Source organism: Dermacentor andersoni, chromosome 2, assembly GCF_023375885.2.
Source record: "Dermacentor andersoni chromosome 2, qqDerAnde1_hic_scaffold, whole genome shotgun sequence".
Taxonomy (NCBI): domain Eukaryota; kingdom Metazoa; phylum Arthropoda; class Arachnida; order Ixodida; family Ixodidae; genus Dermacentor; species Dermacentor andersoni.
Genome location: NC_092815.1, coordinates 211,862,127 through 211,881,385, shown reverse-complemented (window position 1 = coordinate 211,881,385; position 19,259 = coordinate 211,862,127). Strand labels below are relative to the sequence as shown.

The 19,259-nt window shown below is 48.9% G+C and overlaps 1 protein-coding gene across 1 annotated transcript in view; it reads right to left on the bottom strand.

The window, feature by feature from the left end:
* The window catches only part of LOC126540110 (uncharacterized), a 613,572-nt gene that overhangs the window by 11,111 nt on the left and 583,202 nt on the right, over positions 1–19,259 (bottom strand). The window contains exons 42-47 of the mRNA XM_050186902.3: positions 11,910–12,128; positions 8,560–8,643; positions 8,099–8,210; positions 6,837–6,938; positions 4,415–4,552; positions 2,694–2,834 (exon numbers count right to left, since the gene is read on the bottom strand). Coding sequence (XP_050042859.2) covers positions 2,694–2,834; positions 4,415–4,552; positions 6,837–6,938; positions 8,099–8,210; positions 8,560–8,643; positions 11,910–12,128 — 796 coding nt within the window. The remainder of the gene's footprint in view (positions 1–2,693; positions 2,835–4,414; positions 4,553–6,836; positions 6,939–8,098; positions 8,211–8,559; positions 8,644–11,909; positions 12,129–19,259) is intronic.

Sequence of the window (19,259 nt, the reverse complement as noted above, 5' to 3'; positions counted from 1 at the left end):
ACAAATAATCACCTAGCCTGCTTGAGCTAATTGGGCCAATCTATACATGCTTTTCACTCTACCGTTTTATATGCCAATCTCCTTAATCTTATTGGCATCTACTTCTAAACGGGCCAGCGACAAATAATCACCTAGCCTGCTTGAGCTAATTGGGCCAATCTATACATGCTTTTCACTCTACCGTTTTATATGCCAATCTCCTTAATCTTATCTCTCTTCCTTAAAACCTTTGTTGATACCTTGTACAGTTAACTATATTTAGCGTACCCGGTCCTATTAATCTCCTCCCTGCTTTTTCTTTTTTCGCTAATACTCTAAGCGTCTCTTTCTTATCTCGATTTGAGCGACTCTTGTTGAGGCGCTTCTTGTCACCGATACTCCAAATGCCTCTTGCTTATCGCGGGTTTAACATTACAGTGCATCTGGCGACTGCTTACTGTCAAAGCTTCGGGCTCCTCAATGTATTCGCGAGCCGTTTCGGTCACTCCTCATTATTTTGTGTCCCGCTCGTTGAGGCCTCCCACAAACTTCCATTGCACATATAGAATGCCAATTACGTCATCGTGCAACATGGCGGCGTCTGGTCTGCCTAGGTCTGCCCGCTTGAGGCCGTGCGCGTAGCCGTTTCTAACCCAGTCGCCCTCTTCACGGGAAGTGAACGGTGTTTTAGACTTGGGCCACGCTTTATCTCATCTCGCGCCTCCTGGGCCTGGGGCTGGTGAACACCTTTAAGGAGCTGCGAGAGGCACACTTGATGAACTAATACACGAGAATCTCTAAGACGCCGTCGGGTCGCCGCTTCCTTGCCCGACTACACATCCATCATTCAATACATACGGAAGAGCGCGTACATATCCCATCACAGCGGAGGTATGCCCTGCACGTGCGCCCTCTTCCGGTCAACATGATACGAGAGGACCATAGTGGCAGACGGCTCGCGAGGGCGCAAGCCTTGGCTCGACACTACGGACCCAAACACGGAGTCTTCTACGTGGACGCCTCCGGCCTGCACCATGGGGGTTGGTACACGGCCGCAGTCGTCCACCAAAACACTGCAGTGAATGGACTCACTTTCCGGGCACACACCATGACACACACGGAGGTAGTTGCCATCGCGCTAGCCGCCGCAGATCAGCACTCGCGGGTCATCATCACCGACTCGAGGGGTCCCTGCCGCAATACTGAGCAGGGGCACATACCGTACCTTGCCTACAGAATTTTGCAAAACAGCGACTATGTCGGTGCCCCCTCGCACCGCACGATTATCTGGACTCCGGCTCATACGGGCCTCGAGCGAAACGAGACGGCCGAGGCCGTCGCCCGCGCGCTCACTTTCCGGGCACCACCCTCGTCCCCCACCGACCCGGAACCCGAACCCAATCCCGTCTACACTTTCCAAGAGATCGTTCAGCTCTACCAATGTGGCCATGCCATCTATCCTAAGCCCTGTAAGGGCCTCACAAAGGCGGAGGAGCGCATTCTCCTTAGCCTTTACACCAAAACTCTGCTGTGCCCGGCAGCCTTAAAATACTTCGACCCCGCTTGCACGGGGATGTGCCCGCACTGTGGAGAAAAGTCCTCAGACATTTTCCACGTGGTGTGGGCATGTCAAAAAACCCCAAATCTAACCCACCTACACAATCCTTCCCGGGAGGACTGGGAGGCAGCCCTGCTCGGCTGCTCTGACCTGACGGCCCAGCGGGCCTTGGTCGAGCGGGCTTGGGCGGCGGCCGACGCCAATGGGCTCCCGTAAGGGGGAGCCCACCTAGTGTTTGTTAAGGACAGCTCCCGCACCCTCCCTGTACAAAACTTCTCCGAATAAATGTTGTTCAGACAGACAAACAGAGGCAACAAGGCTCGAGCGTTATCTCGGCGGTCTTCTTGATGTTTATTATAGATATCTAGAATGAAGGCACCGCTTATAGGGACACACAGGTAGCTGGCGGTGTCACTATAACAGAACGGTGGCTGCATGTGTACGACGAAATATTGTGCGCGATAAAACAAAGCGCCACCGTTTCACTGAACAGAAATCGGCATCTTTTGAGCAGGGCAGGCGACACACACTTACCATTGCCTTGGATTGGCGTAGCTCCATGCAGCATACACCAACATATATATGCTCCTATCGCTCGTGCATCAACGGTCAGACGCATCAAATCGGGTTTAAATATATGCAAAGACTCCTTAACGCATTCCCCACTTGCCTGAGCTTCTCGTGACTAAACTTCACTTTATGCTTCACTGACGTGTGCGACAAACCTGCATGCCTCCTTTAGAAACGACTGCTGCATCGACGGAAAAAAAATCAACAGAATTCGCAGTTCCGGCGGTAGCCAATTTTAGTTCAGGAATCAAATAGCCCTAAAAATACTCTAAGTGGGAAATTAAAATTTGATTTCCGTTGAAAGTGACTTTAATGCTTTTTTTTTCAGCCTCTTGCATTTTTTCCAAGTAAATTTTTCTCCCACATTGCAAACGACCTTTACATGGCGTCGTCCCGAAGTTGCATCACACAACAATATTTCAAGTCAAAGAGGTGCGTCCTTACGCTGGGAATACTTCAAGAACGAGTCGAGTGTGAACCCCGACACGTTAAGAAACATCAGTCGAATCGAACAAAAGCGTACGCAGTGAGAAAAAAAGAAGAAGAATGCGCAAGTAAGTAACACAATGTGACAAAGGGTGCTTACGACAAGGTATACCAGCTGCTTTCGCCACGTCCTCAGCTGAAGCAGGATGGGAAACCCGTGTGGATGCCTGCTTACGTAGACACCTCGGAAGATTCCGAGCATCGCCAAGAACAGTAAACATCCAAGTAGACTTTGGCAAGCCTGGGGAAAGTTGCGTGCCACAAAAACCACAAGCTCAAGAGACACTTCGTTAGCCTCGAACAAGTTTAGTTTGCACGGTCTCCTACGTCTATATAGAACACCTCCTCATTATCCACGCCAGTACTAAAACATTTCCTGCGAGCTCGCGTGAAAACTAAGTTGCTATTAGAGCTAGAATGATGTAATACTAATGAAGCCCTTGGACGACAATGACAGGCCAGCAGCAAAGAAAGCTCGATAATCAGAGCGCCCCGGGCTTTTGCACATTCGATGCCACGTTATATTATGCTCAGGAAGGTATGAGGCAGCACGTCCCCTTCGAGTCAGTTTTACCATTTCCCACAGCTTGTAAGCAAGGCCGAATGAAGCGAAGGCCGCGTGCTCGAATTATGGCATTTCGAGCACGCTGTTGGCTCGCACAGGCATGAACAAAAGAGTAAGTATTGTAACAACTACATCATCAAGTGACACACGCTTACTATAAAATACTCTGGCCATTTCCGAGCATGTGCACACCACATCTGACTCGATGAAATCTGTTTGTGGTACATGTATACCTAATATAACAAGGTTAAACACCAAAGAAGGTGTGGAGCACACACAAGAGGCTGCGGACGAGCAGTGCAACCGCCTTTCCATTGCAACTGCGCGAGGATGCCATTCTTAGGCCACGGAGCGCTCGAATCGGCCGATAGCCACCAGCAGAGGCCGCTTAGACACTTCTATAAAACGTAGCATTGCTACACGTACATTGCTTAACATTTGGCTCATGACTAGCTTGAGTCCTTAGTCTTTATTTGTTTCGGACATGTACACTCTTTGTCAAAAGTATGCGGGCTACGTTGCCTCCGACAGTCAGGCTCACTACAGACTATGTAGAGGAGTTCCTGTAGTAGGCCGTAAGTTCGAATGCCCTGAGGAATCAACAGAATCTTTGTACCAGAGGCCTGGACTACGGAGTGTCCGGAAGGCCACGTGAACCACAACGCACACCCGAACGACAAATCTATGGTGAAAGTGCGAACTAGCCCATATACTTTTGATAAAAGCTGTACGTCACATGGCTGAGAAGGTGGGAAAAAAGACAATCGTATCGTGGTTTCACAAAGCTCCCACCTCCCAGAAGTACACTATGCCGTAGAATATGAATTAGTCGAACTATCACTGTTACGTCATCTCTCAGGAAATTTATCAATGTTGTGACCGCTTCGATAGCATTATGGGTCCATCGTACACAATCTAATATCTTGAGCATGGCGAACGCTGCAATGATAGATTTTGGAACCGACGTGAGCACCATCGACTGCTTTGGAATGCACGATTATAGGCTTATTCGAGCAGTGTGATTTGGATTGACGACAGCCCACCGTGCTCGCCGCAATCGTCACTGTGTGGTGTTCTGCATCTGGGAACAAGTTCACGGAATAAACAGTAACATTGCTCCAGGTTATTCTTTCAGTTAGTGTTTCTGTCCGAGCAACATCACTAACTCGTGAAAACACAGAGCGGTAAAAGCGTCACTACATCTCTTGGCAAACAAGAAGGCTAACATGGCGACTACGAACAAATTGAAAACTCACGCTGTCCGTCACAGAGAGTCTTTCAACCACCGCAGACAAGTCTTCTTCGTCGTGCAGGTGAGACGAAAGATAGCATCGATAGCTTGCCCGGATGAAGTAGCAAATGCAGTAGCACACACCACACATAACAACGGATATCTGAAAGCGAAGTCGATATAAATGTTTACTGGACACATTACATGCAATAGACAACGAGGAAAGCTCTCCAGAAAATACAATTCCCTGAAGATAACCGAAAAAAAGTAATTTTATTCTGAGCGAAGTTAACAGTATTTCCCCTTGCACAATTCCCAACACTGCATAAAGTCTCAGTGCAAAATATACAGTGTACATAACGTATGACATCCTAATTTCTATGGTTGCGAACGGCACAGCAGGAGTTGTTACAGCGTAAGCTGTTATGGGCTCAATCCACAGCCGTTTCAGTTGGCGATGTTGTACACCGCCGCCGTCAGTCGCAGCCATCGCCAGGAACGAGATAAAAATACCGAGTTCCCGCCGGGACCGAATCTGGGCTCTCTGCGCTGGAGTCAGCTACCCTACCACTGAGCCACGCCAGCGCTTGCTAGCTGCTGCGGAAACATGACCTATACAGGCGTCCTAGCATGCAAGGAGTCACGCGATGTGACATTTGCGCCGCGTAGCGTCGATACGTGCACATTTTGCATTACAAGTGCATATTATTGTACTAGGTGGCACGCCATGTAGCATTTGCATCGTATCATATGCCACGTGTCACGCAATGTGAGAGGCGCGCTGCGCAGCGTCAATACGTGCAAACTTTGTATGCAGTTGTGTTGGGTTTCATGTGGTGTCGCGATATGTAGTAGTTGCATGGTGTCGTGCCACGTGTCAGGGGATGTGACATGCGCACCGCGTAGCCTCAATATTTGTTTTTACTCTTCGGTACACGTTACGGGGCCTCCTCGCAAGGTACGAACCGCTGCTGAAGAAGTGAATCGTAGAACTACGCGTGCGGCTGCAACCAGGCGACGTTGGGCTCAGCAGACTGCTGTGCAGAGAGCAGCACAAGCCCAGCTCACCATCGACGCGGGGCAGAGCGTTCAATTCGTTCACGTGACGAGGAGTGTGTTTCAATAAATGCGTGCAAATTGAAACATTGCTTTCCGTATACTCAGTACTTGCAGTTGCCGTCAAGCAGTTTACGACGGTCTCCTATGGAGCTGCTACTCAAGCTTACGCTATGAGTGTGCTGCGTGTGCCGTACAGGCCTCTGGCATTCTTTTATTCAAAAGCTTACCCAACTCCATCATTTTCGCACGAAGGGTTCTTGCGGGCTAGAAATTTCTTTGCGACTGCAATTATATGGACACTCCACGAGAATTTTTGCCGTCGCCGCGACGTTCCGTATAAAGCCTAATGTCCATAAGGTAGCGCCCCGCGCGCCGTACATATATTCTGGGTGCGAGGGAAAGTGAGAGGGTAAGCCGACAAAGACGGTGGCGTGATGCGCACCGGCTTCCAGCGCGCCCAATTTTGTAGGTTGGCATCGCTTCCTCTAGCCCGGCCGTGGCTGCCCGGTTGTCCGCGAGGCTGAGTGCATACGCGGCCCGCGATCCGTATTTCGGAGATAATCTGCGGCTGGCGCAAAGGCTAGCAGCGATGGCTGGTGGCTTCATGAGCGCCTAGTGTTGCGAGGTCGCGCTATCCCAGGTAGGTCACGTTCGCTCCCCGCTGCCAGTGCTCTTCTTCGCACCAGCATTGTGACAGGGAGGGATCACGATAATAGAGCGATACGCGTTCATGCTTGTCTGTGTGCGCGTGGCACCATGCTTGATTTGATTAGTGATCGAATGTTTACTGCAATTCATACAGTCGGTAAACCTACGAACTTCGTGTAGTTGTCTAATACCTTGCCTACGCTTTAACGATTTTGCCTTTCGTTCTAACTGCGACCTTTTTAAGGTAAAATAATAAACGACGTGATTGAAAATGAGGAAGCCACAGTTTGGATATAATAGAGGTCGTGGTATAGAGCTGTTCTGGTTAATTTAAACCTACTGAGCTTTGTTGACCTGTATAAACTTCGGTGCACAACGTTTTCGCATTCTGCTGGCACATAAGGGCAACTGCCGCGGCAGTAATTCGAACCCGCGATCCCTTGTTCAGAAAAGCAGAATGTAATAACCAATTTTGGTGGCGCAATTACTGTATTTTGATAGGGTACATATCAGTATTTTTCTGCAAGTGGCGCTAAATCAACATCATAATGCAATACGGCAGGAATTCTCGAATAATAAGTTTATCCTAGCATGGTAGTGCATGCATAGTTCACTACGGCTGTCAAAAAAGCAGTCTGCGAACTCAACCAAATTCGTCCTAACCGTTTATTCTTCTCCAGACCAGACCAGCGCAGCTTAATTAAATAAGCTTGAAATGGCAATTTTTCGTTTCTACCTACCTCGTGGATGTTCCAGAATTGACAAAGCAGCGGCCATTTCAGCTTCAGGCCCCTCCAACATAACGATCTCAACTTGCAGCAAAGAATTGCTAGGAGGCATACCTGGAGTTAAACGAAGATAATATTGCATAATTATTACACTTCGAAAAAAAAAACGTAGAGAGACAAACACACAAATAAAAATATCTATGAGGATATAGATCTATATACCCCGAAAATTACACGGTTTTTATCTTTATTTCAAACGGCCCCTTGTTCTTGTTGTCATCTAAGTCAGTGTCAGGTTATCACGTGGCTTCCGGCGAGAATGGCAAATTCACAGCCTCATTTTCTCGTCGCCGCGAAATACCTCACGCTGATTCTGAGCCGATGGTTCAGAGTAATGATGGTTCATAGCCGAAGGAATCGCTAAAGTCTGCTGCTCTTATTTTATTACCCTGACAAGGGAATGTTCAGAAAAGTACTATGCTGATTTTTCTGTAATGAACAATTGCGCAGTATATGGCGGCCGGTATATCGTTAATATGGTGGTTACTTGGCAGCTGGTGCATATTTCTCGCTTTCGTGCATTAACTGCATGATGAGAAAGAATGAACAAAAAACAACAGTGCGCTAACCTGCAGCGAATCAGCATTGTAGAATTCGTAAGCTGCAACATTTTTTACGTAAATGTGTATTGCAAGAAGGCTAACTTGACCCCTTCCTAAAGAATCCGTTGCAAGTGCCGGACGTGGCCCTGGTGACATGGGCACAAATTTATCCGATTAAAGCTTACAGACAAAAATGCATCCTGAATCTACATCTGGTTACCATTATTCTATAAAATAAATTATTTTAGTTAAATTGTGTGGTTTTACGTACCAAAACCACAATATGATGATGAGGAACGCCGTGTTGGAAGACTCCGGATTAAATTTGACCATCTGGGTTTTTTAAAGTGCATCTAAATTTAAGCACATGGGCGTTATTGCATGTAGCCCCCATCGAAATTATTATTATTTCGTGCCGTACATCGCACTGTGAATTGCAGTGTTAAGTTGACCTATGTATGGTACGTGAAAACGTAAATTGTCATCCACCCAGATTATAGCAAGAAGTTACAAAGAAACCCCATGCGGGTTCCTCAGCAGGTGAGGAAAAATATGTCCTAGACCGGGAAAGCGAACCTGGAACCAACGCATTTCCGGGGCGGTCGCGCGACAGTCTGAGCTAACCAGTCGTACGCCGGAGACGCAGAAGATCTGTGCGATTCGGAACTCCACCTCTAAGAACCCCGCCGTCAGCGGTGAGTCCGAGTGAGGAAGCATGTGTGCAGAAACGGAGACATGGAAGTTGGTCCGATTGAAGGCGCACGTCTGAACTACTGCCAAACAGCTGGAAGAAGACAAAAAGAGCACATAGTGGTGATCTATGATATGTACATGTTACAGATACATTCCCTATATATTGAGAGACTAAAGCTAAGCTGCTATCTCATGACAGTGTTGACGCTATTAAGAATAGATGATAAGTGAAACGGCCAGCAGATATCTATCATGCCACTTATCACATGACTACCTCAAAAGCGTGCAGGAACAACTACTTCAAAAGTGTTAGCACTAGTCCTAGCCTGATGTCATTGTGTTGTTACTACTTCTCACTGGGCATCCTTCCTATATAACAGAATACCAATGAGCCCAATCTGCCGCCCTTATAAATTTAGAAAGCGTTAACGGAGGCCCACCTGAGAATTTTCAGAGCATGATTGTACAGTTGAAGCTTAAGTGCAGGGTCCCGTACGGCCGCATCGTCTGAACGTTCATGACACCTGAAAAGTGAAAGAAAATGGCTATTGAAATGGACATCTCTCTTGTTAAGAAGGCCGCGGAAGCCCGCGAAAAGTACCGTGCGACTACTCACACGGCACATTTTCGTGCTCTGCGGGCTTTCTTTCAGGTTCGGAAACAAATTTATGTAGCCCGTATTCAGCAACAAAAAGTTGGATAATAAATTTTTCGAATGTTCTACAATTCTCTCATTGACACTTTTGCTTTGAATATAATATTTATGAACTTGATTAAATTCATAATAGGTAATTACGTAGTTGCGCGAAATACAAAAAAAAAACTCTTTTACAGAAAAGAGTCTGACTTGCTCCAGGCGACAAAAAAGAATATTCTCTTGCTTCTGTCTAGCTACATGGTACTTGAGTATCATAAAATTTTGGCGCAAGTTACGCGGGACACATAATATACGAGAGTGCGTATGTGAAGAAGGTGCGTCGTAAGAGCTCCGGCGGCATTGTGAGCCCGCGCCCATACACGTACTCAAATGTGAGTAGACACGCGTTTGGCGAGCGCTCTGATCGAGTGGCGTCCCTGGGAAGAAGGCGAGCATGCAGTGAAAAACGAGCGAGCATGGCGGGGCGGCCGCGCCATTTCTCTACGCGCTCTGTTTTTCAAACGCTCCTCCCGATCCCCCACCCTTCCGCGGGTGAGCCCTCCCTCCCTACTCCGTGTCGTCCTACCATGGAGGAAGGAAAAACTAGGATAGGTCTTGACGTCACTCTTTGTGAAGCTCAGCGACACCGGAAGTTGGCGTTACTCCTCCGCCATCTTGTCGTGGCAGGTTCTCCTCTCTTGTTCAGATTTCTCGCCTTCTGCGCTAACCCCGCTGGGCTGCGCGGACGTGCGCACACCGTAGGGATCCAACCAAGGGATCCAATCGCGGTGTACACCACCGTGATACCGTTGCATGTCATTTCGGCCGAGTATTGTGCTCTAGCCTTGAAAGAAGTTCCTAATGAACTCTGCAAGTTAGACTGCGAGGCCAGTCCCCCGGTACTTCTGCCGGCTTTTCCGACTATAAATATGTGCATTCCTGCCTGCAGTGCGAGAATGCACATGTGATGACCGTCAGCACACTTTATGCACATCACGAGCTATGGCAAGCCCATCTGCAGTTTATGAGAACAAACGTGTATGCTGGTCGTGGCTTTATAGGAGTCTCTTTCTTTATTGAACAAGTTTCGGGCGGCCGCGCACTACGGAGATATGTGACGAGCCACAGCGCGCCGACGAAGAGGCCAGCAGAGAAGAACGTCGTTACGTGTATAAATGCACCGACTGCGGCCTGAGGTATATTGTTCTCACAGTAAGTGAAGCTTCACGGAAACAAAGTTCTGGGGCATCATCGGCGCGTATGCCTGCAGCTAGCGCGTAGACCGGACCGTTTGGTGTGCGCCCAGTCGTACATGCGCAGACGACGCTTGCTACTCTGGCGCCATCCCGTAGCCATCGTCGCCGCAGAGCCTGTCTTGTGCGGCATTGTGCTTTTTTAGAGCGCAGCTCTTTGGCGTCCGTTCCTGGGTTTCGCGTCGTCGTCGGCGTTGTCGTCGGCCTCGTAACCAGCTCCGCCCCCCTTTCATCCCCCCAGCGCTAGCAGCGACCGACTGATACCGCTGGATGCCGCTGACGCCGCTAGAGAGTCGAGATAACGTGACTGCATAGAACACCGTCGCCGCCATGCAGAAAGAGGAGGAAAGGGTCCCCCCCCCCCTGTTCTTGTGTGGCGGATAGGGTACTCTTCAGTTGCCGACGCGCCGGTTATTTCACGTAGGCCCCGGCACGTCGACGAATACGTGCCCACCTTCCCACGGCTAGACCTGGTTCTTAGCGCTGCGGAAGCGAGGGTATCATATTGTTTGTGTCGGCATCGGCGGCGTTGTCCCTGAAACCAACTGCGCAGCTGGGGTTGACTCACTATCGGCGTCAGCGGCATCAGTCAGTCGCTGCTATCTCTTCCCTCCTCCCTTTATCGTGTTGTCCGCTTGCTGCGCGCGCTTCTGCCCCCATCGTTTGCCGCTGGGTGTACACGCCGCCCCCCTCCCCCCTCTTCCTGCGAGTCTCCGGTTGTCAAAGCGCCGGCTCGAACTTAATTCCTTTCTTCGCTCCTCCTCCAATGCAACCCCTGTGCGGTGGCAATCAGAGAGCCAGATCGGTGGCGGCGGATGTGTATATGTGCACCGCCCGAGCCGAAATTGCCGCTGCCGTTCGCCCTGTGCGGTGGCAATCAGAGAGCCAGATCGGTGGCGGCGGATCTGTATATGTGCACCGCCCGAGCCGAAATTGCCGCTGCCGTTCGCCACTGCGAAATTATCTTGCTGGTAGTAGCTGCCTACTTCGCCCCTACCGCACTCACGAAAGACGTCGTGCACTTCCTGCAACTCGCATTAACCGTCCATCGATCCATACCGATGTTAGTAGTGGGGGACTTTAATGTTGACATAAAGACAAACAGCAATTTCCTAACACTTATGCGGGAGAACATCCCGTTCCTCTCGCTCGTAACGCGTCCCACGGCTGTGACAACCTCGCGAGGCACTTGTATAGATCTCGTCTTTGAGAATCAAGCATTGGTGTACCAAGTCGAACATATATCAGTCTATTTCTCCGACCACAAAGCTTCCTTCATGACTGTCAAGAACTGTTAGTGGAGTCTTTGTTAAAGGAATACGTGTGAAAAATAAAAAAAAATTCTGTGATAGCGCATACATGTGTTGCTCGATTTCTTTGCCTCAATCTATCGAAAAGGTGAAACAGCTTATTTGCTGCGCTCAAATTTCGCATTAGGAAGTAACGTAATCGTCGGTAATTTTTTCTCTCGCTTTTGCCATGCCCTCCTCCTCCGCGTTCGCTCTTTCATCCTTCGCTGTGCTCGTTCGCTCGGTTACGAGGGGCGCCGACGCAGACGCCGACGCAGGAACGCGCTCCTAAGAGCTATGCTCTAACATAATGGCTTGCTCGGTAAGTCGAGCAGCCGCGGTCTCGCAAATTACAAGTCTGCAAAATCCTTACAGTCATGAATTACAAAAAAGTAAAACTTTTTTACATTTATGTACTACTTATGACTGTTTCGAAACACTGAATTGTTTTGAAACAGTGATCCAAGAACTCATGTAATTCCACAATGTCTGTAGCATGCTACAATGATCAATACAAAGTCCAAGGTCAATGAACTAACCTAAGTTAAGAACAACTGAGTTGTCTTAAGGTGCCAATCATGTAATTCAGAGCTCCACGTGCGGCACCTTACCTTTCAAATGTAGCATGGCCAGCTTCTTGTGTGACAAGTGGGCACAAAGAGTGGTTTCTGTTGAACCCCACGTGTTCGCCGTGAATACACACCCGGGAAGGCTGCAGAAGCACTGATCCGGTGGCAAGAAGCAGGCTGTGAGAGTCATCATCGCACAACGTGGTGAGAAGCTGTCTCTCCGGCCGACGACCGTGGGGATCGCAACCGACTCCATTCGTGCTGCAGCGAGATTGAGGAGCACGAGTAATAACATCTTTACACACTTTGACTAAAGTATAATCACCTTAAAAAAAGAAACGATAAGGCCTGTCGACATACATGCTCTGGGCACGACGATCAAACAAAAGGTGACCACTTTATCGTCATCACTTGTGCCGAAAATTGCAGCTCATCGAATTTTGCCCACAAATATCACAGCCTGTTTGAGTTTGTGCCACCTGCGACTAGACAGCAGCGTGGCGATAATAAATTTTTCTGCCACACATTTTCCGCGGCAGTGGGCCCAGAAACAGTAAAGTAATTCAACTCTTAAAACATAAAATTCACTAATTACCTTTTTTACTGTGCCTGTCAGAGCACACGCTCTGATCGTGAGATTGAAACCCGTGAGCGCTCAAGGAGCATCCATTTACCAGGAGCCCAGTGAGCCCCAGCACCTATATCGAGACACTAGGCCACCCTAAAAGTATCCCCAAAATTACATCGGCGTTTCATGTAGTCCATCCCGCTCTGCGTACAAAGGCTTCATGGAAACATAGGGGCGATACACAATTGCATTTACACTGCATTTTTAGGACGTGTGTCCTGGTGGAAGATGGCAGTTGTCTCAGGATTCCTACTAAATGAACGCACTTCAATTCCACAATTAGAGCACATCTGCTAAAGTTGATAATTAAAATGTAAGTTAGTGAGCCAAGCCTTATAGGTAGTTTTTAAGATGTTATCGCAGATTCTGCACCCAAACAGCCATTGATGATATGGTGGCAAAAAAGCTGCTCCAGAAATCATCGAAAATAGTTGTCAAAGTAAGCGAATAGCTTATGCGGACTGGTGGAAATCAAATGGGCGCAGCAATACTTTCCAAGTAGACTTCTGCCGTCGATAACGGTGTTTGATGACGCCGACACAAATTTGCGTCAACGTGTTTTGGTGGATGCCATGACCGCGTGACAACGACGACAGTATGACGACGATGGAATGACGACGAAGCAGATCGTGACGGCGCGACGATAACGGCAGCGCGATAAGACGGCATGACCACAACGGAATAACGGCAGCATGAATAACGGCAGGTGGGTGCTGATGCAAAGTTTCGTCTCAAATAGCCTATCGTTCGGTCAGCATTGTTAATGGCATATTCAACATGCATATTTCATGAAAAGTTGCTATTGATATACAGGCCAGGATACTTATAGGAGTTGACAACCGAAAGGCCAGTACCATTAATAGAAGACGGGAATATATCACAAGAAGTAGAGCTAGAGGAGCATTTAGTTGCGTTAAGCTGCATTAGCCATTTGTTGCACCAGTTGGATACACTACGCTATACAGGTCGTCCTGTAGCTTACCGAAATCACTAAGGTTAGTTATTTTGCGACAGATGACACAATCGTCCGCGAATAGCCTAATGGTTGCATTGGAGATATAGTCAGGAGGGCCATTAATAAAGATGAGAAAAAGCAAGGGACCGAATACTGATCCTTGTGGTACACCGGATGTTGCGGAACAAGGTCTGGACGTAAAATCGTTCAGATAAATAGATTACCTAGGATAGAGGGCGCGCTACTGTGCTAAGCCGCACCTGCACAGCGGCGGACATAGTAGAAGCGGAGACCCGCGTTAAGATACTCCCCCCCCCCCCCCCCCCACCCCTAGAGCTCTCCTCGCCCCTTTTTGACCGCGAGAAGACGGCGCGCATCAAGCTGTCATCCTACTCGGTTCCCTCGCACCTACGGCACACGGCGCACGGCTGCAGTCTTGTCGCACTTGGACTTTATAGGAAACGCCAAGGCGAGGTCGACGCCCACGCCAACGACGAAGGCGAAAATTCGCCTGGAGCGTCCATATAGATATTTTACTGAAAGCAATGTGCTCAAAGCGCACCAGGGGACACCACAGGCGCGCAGCCATTGAATGCCTTGGGAATCAGGAGCAAGCAGGTATCAGCCACCGCCGACCACTCCAGCAACGTTCCGCCGATCGGCCGGGGATCGCTTAGCACTAGTTATTTGACGTGTGGAACAGCAGAGAGAAGACGCGCTCTGTCATAAAATTCAAGAACTGTGACAGAGACTTGAAAGTGTGGGATGAGATATGTGTGCAAGCTTCGTTCACCCTCAGCTGCACAGGGAGTGCCCGTGGTTGCGACCATTCGCATAGCACACCTTTCCGCAAAGCGATCACAAGCTCAACCGCCAGCGCTAGATTATAGCCAACCGCCGGCAAGAACCTCCAGGATAAAACCGCCTGCAGCAACAACACAGCGTTATCGTCACGGTTCGCACAAAATATCAAAAAATGTAATTTCACTTCGATAAGCATGCAAGTCAGCGCCACGTCCTTCCAACGCAACTGACCGACTGACCTAATCGAGCAACTTCACTTTCCATAGCAATGAACTCAAATGCGGAATGATATAGGCGAACACCGCGAGCTTTTATTTCTTCGCCGGAAATAAAACAGCAGGTGAGCGATCGGCTAGGCCACTTGCATATTCCTGTCCACGCGTACGGGCATACATTATAAAAGATCATGAGCCATTCCACTCTGTGAAGACGGATGACCAGCGAAGATGCAAACATCGTGGTGAGAAAACTTGTGGCAAATGCTTTATTGCATCACTCATTGTCACTTAGTAACGACGGTCACAATGGCTTTGTGGTCGCTATGATATACACTGGTCGGCATACTCGCAACTGCGAACACATTCTCTGATAATGTCAAATCGATGCACGTACGCCACTGGTTTGTCAGTTGGGCCAGATCGGCGTGGCATCGCAAGCGATGTGTCTGCAACACGAAACGTCTATACCACTACCTTTTAGGTCCCCACACATCCAAAATGAAATTACCGACAACGACCACAGATGGGATATCATGGCAACTAGCCCACGTAAAGTGAGTAGACATGAACCTTACGAGGCTAGGAGCCATTACCAGTTGTACCAGTTGTACCAGTGCTGTACCAGTTTTAGAATGCAATACCAACTTGCCTAATCCTCAACCCTAGGTTTTTCGTGCATTAAAATTATCTTGCAAGAAGGAAGGAAGTAAATCAACTTTATTTGAGGTCCTGCAGGCCACGAGAGCTTTGGGCTCTCATGGAGTGGGCGTCTCCCACGACGGAACCGGGGGTTGAGTTTCCTGGCGGCTGCTGTGTAGCAAACGTAGCGCCTACATATTTAGACCTGCTGGACGGCCCAGAGTTGGGGAGCGAGTTCTTCGCTCCGGATTGCTTCTTCAAACTTGCACTTGTCCTGTTCGCAGTTTATGTGAGCTTGCGAGCACGGCCAGAGTAAATGATATACGTTAAGGGATCTATTGCAATTGGTGCAATAAAACTTGTCGTAGAGCTCAGGCATGTAATGGTGTAGTCTGTTTTGCGTGGGGTATGTGTCTGTTTGTAGCATTCTGAGTGTAACCGCTTGAGCTGTGAGCGTGCGGTGTGGCGTGCTATACTCTCTACGTTGTAGGTAGTAGTGTTTAGTGATTTCATTGTATGTAGTGGGGGCGTCCTTGTTCTCCGAGTGGTCGGGTGAAGCAGCGCGGTCTGTAAGAGCGCGCGCAGCCTCGTGTGCCGCCTCGTTAAGGTTGGGGACGTCGCCGATCTATGGCCCTAAGTGTGCCGGGAACCAGTATATGACGTGTTTCTTAATCTCTTTCTTTGTAACAATTCTGAGAGCCTGTGCGCTGTAGATATGGCAAAGATTGTCGTCGGTGAGCGCAACAGCGATCGCAACGTGTTCGGCCTGTTCAGGCTTCTTTGCGATTACCGTGGCTGCATGTCTTGTGGATCCGCGGTCGTCCACAACCGCCACTGCGAAAGCTTTGTTTCACGCGTATGCAGCCGCGTCCACAAAAGCTGAGCGTTCGCGGATCGCCGATGCTTGGTTAAGGAGGAATTGTCCTCTCGCTTGCCGTCTGCCCTTGTTGTTTTCGGTGTGTACGTTTCTGGGCACAGGTCGTACCGTGACCTTGGCACGGATGTCCCGTGGGAGGTCCGCAAAGTCTTTTTCTATGTATCCTTGAGCAAAGCCTAGCTTCCCTAGGATTGTGCGCCCCGGAGGCGTCGTCGAAAGCCTAGCAAGCTGGGCGCGCTGCTGGGCTTCGGCAATTTCTTCCAGGGTGTTGTGCATGCCCAGGTGCTCCAGCTTCTCGTTGCTGGTGCTGGTCGGAATGCCGAAGGCTTGCTTGGTGACCTTTCTGATTTGGGCATTAAGTCTGTCTCTTTCGGATCGTGACCAATTGAGCATTGCCGCAACGTATGCGAAGTGACAGGTGACGAACGCGTGTATGAGTTTGATGAGATTATGTTCCGTGAGGCCCCTGTGTCTACTTGCAATTCTTCTGATGAGCCCGTTAGCGTTGTTGGTCTTGGTGATGAGCTTCTGAACCGTAGAGGCATTGACGTCTTTAGTCTCTACGATCATACCCAGGACTATGATTTTGTCGACGCACGGTATGGCGTGTCCCGAATTGGTTTGTACGGTAATTTCTTGATTATAATCGAAGTCTGACGAGTATGGCCTGCGGCCCTTCTGCGTGGGTCTGCGTACGAGCAGCTCCGACTTGGTCGGCGAGCATCTGAGTCCTGTGGGAATTAGAAATTCTTCTACGGTATTCACTGCTTCTTGCAAGAAGTCCTGCACCATGCCCGGGGTTCCTTTGGAGACCCACATGGTGATATCATCTGCGTATATGGTGTGCTCGAGCCCGTGGATCTGTCCGAGTTTCTCAGCAAGTCCCGCCATGGTAAGGTTGAAAAGCATAGGGGAGATGACCGAGCCTTGGGGGGTGCCCCTGCTCCCCAGCGAGAGTGTCTCCGTGGAGAGATCGGCAAATCGGCGCGTAGCCGTCCTGTTATCCAAGAATGACTTGACGTACGCGTGGAATCTAGCTCCGAGGTTGAGGTCGGAAATGGTGTCCACAATGTATTGGTGAGAGAGGTTATCGAATGCTTTCTCGAGATCCAACCCTAGAATGGCCTTGGCGTTTCTAATGGGGTCATCAATGATTTGGTGCTTGATTAAAATCATGGTGTCTTGAGTTGATAGACCGGGTCTAAATCCGATGAGGGTGTGTGGTAACAGTCCCTTGTTTTCGAGGAATCTGGAGACTCTGTTCTGAACGGCGTGTTCCGCAGCCTTTCCCACGCACGACGTGAGTGATATGGGTCTGAGGTTCTCGACGCCCGAGGGCTTGTTGGGCTTTGGGATGAGAACCGTGGTGGCGTTCTTCCATTCCGGCGGGACCCTACCGGAAGCCCAGACCTGATTGATTCGTTCCGCTAGGAACCGGACGGAGTCTTCGTCCAAGTTACAAAGAGCCTTGTTACTAATACCGTCCGGGCCTGGAGCCGATGTGCCATTCAGGTTTTGAAGGACGGTCCTGATTACTTCCAGGGTGAAGGGTTCGTCAAGATCGGGGTTGTCCGCGCCCGTGTACGGGGAACCGGGTGCCTCGGCCTCGTTTTCGTGGCTGCGCGAGAGTGGCATGTATCTCTCGTCAAGTCTTGCCATAAATTCCTGCTCGTTCGAGTTTTTCAGTTCGCATTTCGCTATCTCTTCAGCCGCCTTGGTCTGGGAGCTCCTGGTTTGACCTTTGTTAAGAAGGTGTTTGAGCAGGTTCCAGGTTTTTCCCGATGTCATGCTGCCATCGGCCCTTGCGCATACTTCGTCCCATTGTTGGTTGGAGAGTACCACACAGTGGTGCTCACTTGTGCTTGTTCAGTAGTGCGACCTTTTTCCTAAGTCTTCTATTGAGTCTCTGGGTACGCCATCTCTGCAATATGGATCTTTTCGCTTCCAGCATGTGAGCGAGCTTAGCGTCCATCCCGATTGTCTGGATATCTGTTTCTATTTCTTTGGTCGCGTTGTGGGCGTCCTCCATGAGTTCTTGCGTCCACTGTTCTAGTGTAGCGGGCTTGTCGGTACGTTCCTTTCTTACCTGTCTAAACGCATCCCAATCCGTGTATCTCCATTTTCGTAGTGGTTTCAAGGCGATTGCTATTGACGTTTCCACAATGTAATGGTCGCTGCCGAGGTCGTCGCCGGTATTATCTTGCAAGAGCTGCTGCTGCATCTACGTAGGCTATTACAGGCAGAAACAAATGATGTACGGGAGAACTACGGAATGGTTTCAGACTATCCAGACGCTTACGAGATAATATTTTTGTTTCTGACCCAGTGCTTAGATATTTCAGCAGCTCAGAATAGACCTTTATGGATAGGAATTCTCGATATTAAGGGAGCCCGCAACAACGTAGACACGGAGTTGCTATAGGGTATTCTCAAGCATGAATGCACAGATCACGATTTCGTGCAGCTTCTGAGGGAGATATATAAGGACAAGAGAGTAAAAATTGCAAAGGGAGGCCAAAATTGCAATGAAGAGGTGTAAATTCACTAAGCACTGAAACAAGGACGCCCTCTGTCTGCATTGTTGTTCGCGCTTTATGTTAAAGGCATAGAAAGACACCTGAAAAACAGCCAATTAGGATTTGACTTATCATAAGTGCGTAATGGACAAATTGTGCAACAGAAGGTCGGCGTACTGATGTATGCGGACAACATAGTGTTACTAGCGGACAATGCAAGGGATTTACAGACATTGGCCAATATATGTGGCAACGTAACGACAAATCTAGGCCTTAAATTTAGCACAGAGAAATCTGGAATTATCATCTTTAATAAAGAGACGAGTAGCTACGTGGTGTCGTTTCAACAGCAAGTCATACCCATAGTCAAGCAATATAAATACCTCGGTGTATACATAAACGAAGGAAAGACTTACTCAAGCACTCACCAAGGTAATTTGAAAATAAAAAGGAATGGAATGCAGCAATAATGAAACATAGGGCGCTTCAGGCCGCAATAAATATGAGGTGGTGCGTGGAATTTTCAAAGGAGTCATGGTGCTAGCGCTGACGTTCATAAGTGCTATTCTGTGCCTAAAATCGAATATATTGTCGGCGTTGGAAGTTGACCAAAGATCGGTGGGCCGATTGGCTTTGGAAGCCTACGGCTAAACCACAAATGAAGCAGTGCAGGGTGACATGGGTTGGGCCTCTTTAGAAGTCATAGAAGCGCAGAGCATAATTTGTTTTGAAGGAAGACTGAGTAACATGAATCA